General features: G+C 34.0%; 1 protein-coding gene across 1 annotated transcript; it reads left to right on the top strand.

Moving 5' to 3' along the window:
- Window positions 1–423: 423 nt before the first annotated feature.
- On the top strand, window positions 424–6,451 carry Vret (vreteno). The gene is made up of 15 exons (XM_076439735.1): window positions 424–926; window positions 1,218–1,275; window positions 1,463–1,728; window positions 1,806–1,991; window positions 2,065–2,197; window positions 2,288–2,454; window positions 2,528–3,838; window positions 4,061–4,277; window positions 4,362–4,529; window positions 4,640–4,748; window positions 4,815–5,002; window positions 5,078–5,312; window positions 5,393–5,559; window positions 5,630–5,870; window positions 5,940–6,451. Exons 1-15 carry the CDS (start codon window positions 874–876, stop codon window positions 6,125–6,127), a joined length of 3,687 nt encoding a protein of 1,228 aa, XP_076295850.1. The 5' UTR covers window positions 424–873; the 3' UTR covers window positions 6,128–6,451.
- Window positions 6,452–6,485: the final 34 nt, after the last annotated feature.

Here is a 6,485-nt window from a genome sequence, read left to right as displayed (position 1 = left end):
CACTGGGACGAACAAAATATACGAAACGTATTTACTCAATCAATAAATAGATTTCCAATCGCTACCAAAAACAGAATTTGTCATTGTATATAATGCACGTACTTTTATATATATATATATATTTTTTTTTTATCGAATAACATAAAAATTATAAACATGTCCTTAAAATATTTCTGTTGGTTTTGTACGTATGTTTCTTACTATTAAGTAAGACGCAATTCTATTTACATTTGTTTCTATTCAGAATGTCACCGGTTTTTTATCGCATTCTTTTCTTTCTTCGCAATTCATACGTATACATACCAGACATATCCGCCTTAGAAATCGTAAACTATATATATACACATATATATACATACACCGTATACATATACATATATATACACCGTATACATATACATATATGCAGACCCGGGTCCCGAGTCCCGGGCAGTCCCGGGTGTGAGCACCAGTGAGCACCAATGAGCACTCTTATTTCCCACTGATAATACTGATATTATTTCCTCTCTACTTTTTTTTATATTAATAACATCTTAGGTCTTAGGCCATTATTGGCCCATAGATACATCTTCCTCCCTACTTATGCGGTATATGCGGGTATACGTAGTACGGTATTGGTCAGGTATTGGTATTGGTAGTGGTGGTGGTAGTGGTAGTACGCAAGTAAAGTACACATCATGCTCGACAGAGTAAACGACGACGGGATGTACTATGTGCTTTTGATTTGAACCCGAATGGTGATAGCCGATTCAACTTTCCGTTGCGACTTCAATTGTTTCGAATCTCTTTTAATTTGTGATAAAAGTAACGCTTATTCTTGGTCGAAATAGACACTTTTATAAACTATTTTAATAGGTCTTCGTAAAATTTACGATGGCGTATTATGAGTCCAATGTATTACCTGAAGACACGCCGGCAAACGACAGGTAAGAATCAACGTAAATTGTTATTAACAATCAATTTGAAAACATAATGTTATTTTAATATCGATTTAGACGTTTTAGTTGTTTCTTACTTTCAAATCTTACTTTTATTGCACGTGCGAAAACATGTTGCCTTTCAACAACGTGTTGCTCGAGTAAATAATTTTTGTTTTTTATGTTATTAGCTTGTTATGTATTCTCAGATTTTTTCGAATGAACATGACACATCTATATTTATTATTATTGTCATTACCATACATGTTTCTATATGTAAAAAAATTTTTGTTTGGAAAGCAATACTAGTACAGAGTTCACATTGTATGTGAATAATTTACCTGAAGAATTGAACGAGGTACGTATGCATGATTGTGTTCAAATAAATTTTTTATTGTTTTGTGTCAATTGATCACATTGTTATATCTGAATAAGATTAAAGATTTCAAATTTCAATCTACGTAATTTATTAAAATATATTGCAAACACTACTTTCTATGCATAGTTTAATAAATAAAATTTACTTTGTATTTTCACGTTCCAAGGATGGTTTCTTGGAAATTTTTAATCACTATGGGAAAGTCTTTGGACACTTTTATCGACCAAATAGTGCTTGGGGTTATATTACATATGGTGCGTGTCGTGAAGCTCAAAACGCCATTAAAGAATTGAACAATGTACCGCCTTTACGTTTGAAAGTATCGTTAAGCAGAGAAAGGGGATCTAAGAATATGAAATTTACAAATGCCCCTGCTCACGTAGACGAAAGACATATTGTCAAACAAAATAATAGATGTATGAGCAGGCCTATGTAAGTATCTGCTTATGTATTTTCATTGGTACATGTGCAATAGTAACTTATAAATCAAATGAATAAATTATGTACAGTATACAAACAATAGGACGTGGTCGACCTATGGATGTATTCAAAAGAATAGAACCAAATGTGGGAGTACCAAGCTATAGTTACGCACCAAATAATGACTTACTATATAATTATCCTACTGATCCATACACTTATAATCCATATGAAAGTGCAGGGCCTTACGCAAATACAAATGCATTATGGACAAGGTATTATTGAAATATTATTCATAATATGTATGTGCTATACATATTGGTAATAATTTTTATAAAAACATTGTAGAGGTGAGTTGACTATTTCACAAAATGGTAAAAGACATGTGTCTTCTGGACGTGGCTATACAACGTACGAGATTCCTGAACCAAATCCTGAAATTTCAAATTATATTAGTAACGTGTATGAAAAACGAACTTCAGTGAGTATAAATATTGATAGAAACACTTCTAGTAACTGTAGTATTAGTGAATGAAATAAGGTGTACGAATGATACCATTTAATTTAATAGGGTTTATACGAATATGGTAATGACACGCTAGAAGATGTAGTTGGTAAATGCAAAAGATGTGAAAAAATAACGAAGTTCACTTGTGAGAGATGTCACAGTTTTTACTGTAGTAAGAACTGTCAAGTGGTCGATTGGCCACAACATAAAATAGAATGTCAATCTGTTCCGTAAGTATGATCAAAGATATCGATCATTGATAACAATTAATGTGTTGAAAGACGCCTTGCATTTTATTTTCAGAGCTTTAGTAACATCAGTGAATTCTGTGAACATCTCACAAAACCAAAATGAAGAACAGGTCCACAGTAGAAGTATTTCTTCTATTCAAGTACCCCTTCGTCGACCAAAAGCATCAACTACTACAGCATCACAAAATATAGACATGTCAAGCTTTAACGATCAAGAGATAATCGACACAACTGCAAAACCTCAAAAGAATGATATAAAATATTCGAAACAATCGAACGGTATTAAGAATACTGACCAATGTGATATATCTCCGAACAAAACGAATAAGACAAGTATACAGAATACAAGTACTCCCGTACAAAGTCGAAATGGTATAATGAATACATCAAGGAATGACAAAAACCACAGTAACCAGACTATTAAAGAATATCCTGATAAAACGATAGATCGCACAAAGTCGGACAGTCCCGACGCTAAAAAGCGACAAAACTTCGGCGTACAAGATGTGACTAAAATGGAAAAAGCTATTGCTTTCCCAAAGCAAATGTTTTTGTCAAAGTCAGAGTTTACGGACGTAAAAGTAATTGTGACGAGTGGGCGTGAATATTGGGTTCAGAAAGTAGAAGACAATGACGATATAGTCGTATTAATGACTAGTTTGCAAGATACAGCAGAAGAAATGAAAAAAGTTAAACCAGTTGTCGGAGAACTTTACGCAGTCCAGTATGAAAGTATATGGCACCGAGCAATAGTAAAATCATTAGATCCTTTAACCGTGCATTACGTCGATTTTGGTAACGACGAAGTCGTGAACACAAACGATTTCAGGAAAATTCCTCAACTGATAGATATTCCGAGATATGCTGCTAAAATTCGTTTATCTGAAAAAGGATTTGAAAAGCATAAAACTCTCGCTTACGAAGATATAATAAGCGTCAAAATGATATCCATTGATACGAATAAAGTGATCAATGTGGAAGTTCAAGGAGAGAATGATACAGCTACAGTACAGTGTAAAAACAATGGTATTGCGGTGCCAGAAGTTCAAAACTCAGCACTGCAAGTACAGAAGTCGGTTTCAGAAGATTCCTCGGCAGTCCTGAAAGCATTGAAATCTGTCAAAAGTCTGGGTCTGGCAAATGATGACACTAGTAAAAAGACTGCAACTACTCCTAAAAAACCGGAGAGCATAGTGAACATTTTATCTGTTGGGGATTCGGGTGGTATCGTAATACACGCCGAATTGAGTAATCACGTTTATAGCATTACATTATTATCAGCGGATACAGCTTCCAACTATGAAAAGCTTTCCCAGCAATTGACTGACGCGTGTGAACAGGCAGGAAGAAATTCCAATTACAGGTCACTATTAACCCTTAGCACTCGAGTGGGAACTTCGAGGTGTCGCTAAAAATTACTATGTCATTATTAAATTGGTTTATATTTAATGAATTACTAAACGTTTAAGCATTGTATTGTTTGGTTTACGAGTTAAGATAGTTCCGAGCGTAAATGGTGTATAATATTCGCGGCATCACAGTATATGGTAGAGTAAGTTAATTAATGGAATTGTAATACTTGTAGACCGCAGGTAGGAGATTTAGTATGTGGTAAGTCAGTCCTCTACAAAGAGTGGGTCAGGGGATATGTTTTATCGCTGGAAGCACCCTTAAAACTAGCTGTAATAGATCATGCTAGAACTATGGAAGTTGTTAAAATTGTGCCATGTCCTGACAATTTCATGGACATTTGTGCTTTTGGTGTCAAGTGCAAGATGATTAATACAGAAAGAAAGTTTGCTGTAAGTTTATGGCATATGTTGTATGACTTTATGAAATATCGTTTACACGTTATTTTGTGTCAAATCTTCCAATTTTATTTATAGAAGGGAAAACATTACGAGATCACAGTGTTGGCACGCAAAAATCAAAACGAAATTGAAATAAAAATCATCGACGGGGTGGTTGGAAATGTGATGGCTGTTGTGAAGCCATGGACGCCAGCGCCTGAACAAAAAGGGCTGCAATATTCTACATTAAAGAATAAGTCTGAGGTGCGAACGTTAATTTCTATTTAAATAACATAAATGACAATTATAGAAATTTATTGTACAATATGTTTCATGATGTATTGCGCTATTAAAATCTCTGATGGTTGCAATAGGTATACCTGACTGCTTTCCGAAGCCATTTCGCTATGTTTGTTCGACCTTCTGAAGATAAAAAGCACTACCACCATGTTATGCAAAGTGTTGCAAAATGTGCACAATCAGGTATACAAAATTTTTCATAATAACTTTTCCATTGTAACAAATTAATGCATTGTGTTGTTGTTTTAGCTTCGCTGTTAAGTGAACCACCAGTTGTTGGACAAATGGTAATAGCACATTATGTAGATGACAATTACTACCGTGCAATTGTTACGAAAGTAGAGGAGAGCAAAATTGCAATTTCATATGTTGATTTCGGTAACACGGAGGTTACCAATATAAAGAAACTTAAGGTTCTGAGCGATGAGTTGAAACAGGTTTGTTACGATCTAGTACTTGTATAACAATATAATATTCGGTGAAACTTATTAATATGAGAAATATTTGAACAGCTACAGTCTTGTGTGGGCAAGATCGTTTTGAAAGATGTACCTCAAGATGTTCCTATGACTAAAGAGATAAGTCAATACCTCGGCCACTTAGTAAGTGCAGAAATTTCTTTGATCTGCAACTTTGAAGGTATACCGTCGAAAGATGGAGTTTACCTTAAAACAGCTGATGGGGAGTGTATTAATAAAACCATAAGCGAAATGCTAGTACCAAGTTGGAATAAAGCTGAGAAGGAAGGTGATTATTAAGGAACAACAATCAATTTTAGAATTTTAGATCGTCGTGCCACTATAGTATAAAACTGAAATTTATTACAGAGACAAAGTGTTACATGAAAGCCGATTTAAATGTTGCGGCCATAGGAACAGTAGGCGATGTTGTGAACGCAATTGTATTAAACTGTATTGAGGATGGTTACACTTATGCTATGTGTCCAGTAGATTTTGAGCTAATGTCTCATGTTCTCAGCGTGATGCCCCAAATGGTAACTTTTATAGAAATTCATCCGATTTTGTTACAGGAATATTGTATATTCATTTCTGTGTGCGTTCTAGATGTCTGAATATTGCGAAAAATCCAAATATTATATTCCTCGTGAAACCGAACTATGCTTAGTTCATTATGATGATGCGTGGAACCGTGCTATTTGTTGTCGTCGAACCGAAACAGTTGGGTCGAGTTCCGTTTTCTTCGTTGACTATGGAAGTCTCGAAATAGTTCCTCATAAGGATATACGACTTATGCCGAAAGATTTTCTAACTCCTAATGCAATTGCGAACATTTGCAATATCGTTAGTAAGTATATGGTACACGCATGTTCATTTATTTGAAATACTCATCACTTACAAAACACTCTTTATCTAGATTTAGCTCCAACCAACAACGAAGGAAAATATTCACCGGAAATTGAGAAGAGAATTTCGGAATTGGTTGAGAATGGTGGTTCCGTTCAAATAAAGATAGTTGAATGCAATGCAGACGACGGATATTATAACGTGGAGATGCCGACTATTCGAGATCAATTAATTAAAGAAGGTCTGATAACGCAATAAAAGATACTACGCTGTTGGAGAATTCGGCTCCTTTGAAAAAAAATGACTAAAATGATAAACAGTATTTTTTAAAACGTTCAGTTAGAATTTTAAGAATATAGTTTTGTTCTCCTAAAGATTTAATACTATGAAGGGAATATTTTTATCATATGCTATATACATGGAACAAATTTATTTTTTGACATCGTTTTAGTAGTCTTCTAATTATATATTTTATTCTACTTCATAAAGCTCTGTTACCATTGAGATACAATAACTGTAATAAAAACAATAAAATGTTTTGTATAATGTTTAAATATATAGAACAATAAAAATCATAAAATACTCGAATTTATTCTTTGTAGTATTTTGTTTTATA

Source organism: Lasioglossum baleicum, chromosome 15 (genome assembly GCF_051020765.1).
Source record: "Lasioglossum baleicum chromosome 15, iyLasBale1, whole genome shotgun sequence".
Taxonomy (NCBI): domain Eukaryota; kingdom Metazoa; phylum Arthropoda; class Insecta; order Hymenoptera; family Halictidae; genus Lasioglossum; species Lasioglossum baleicum.
This window is presented reverse-complemented; position numbering and strand designations above follow the sequence as displayed.

Bases quoted from the DNA above. Each gene is read 5' to 3' on its own strand.
- Vret (XM_076439735.1), top strand. From the start codon at position 874: ATGGCGTATTATGAGTCCAATGTATTACCTGAAGACACGCCGGCAAAC. The intron at 927-1,217 runs GTAAGAATCAAC...TTGTTTGGAAAG, and splicing joins GACACGCCGGCAAACGACAG to CAATACTAGTACAGAGTTCA. The intron at 5,313-5,392 runs GTGATTATTAAG...AATTTATTACAG, and splicing joins GAATAAAGCTGAGAAGGAAG to AGACAAAGTGTTACATGAAA.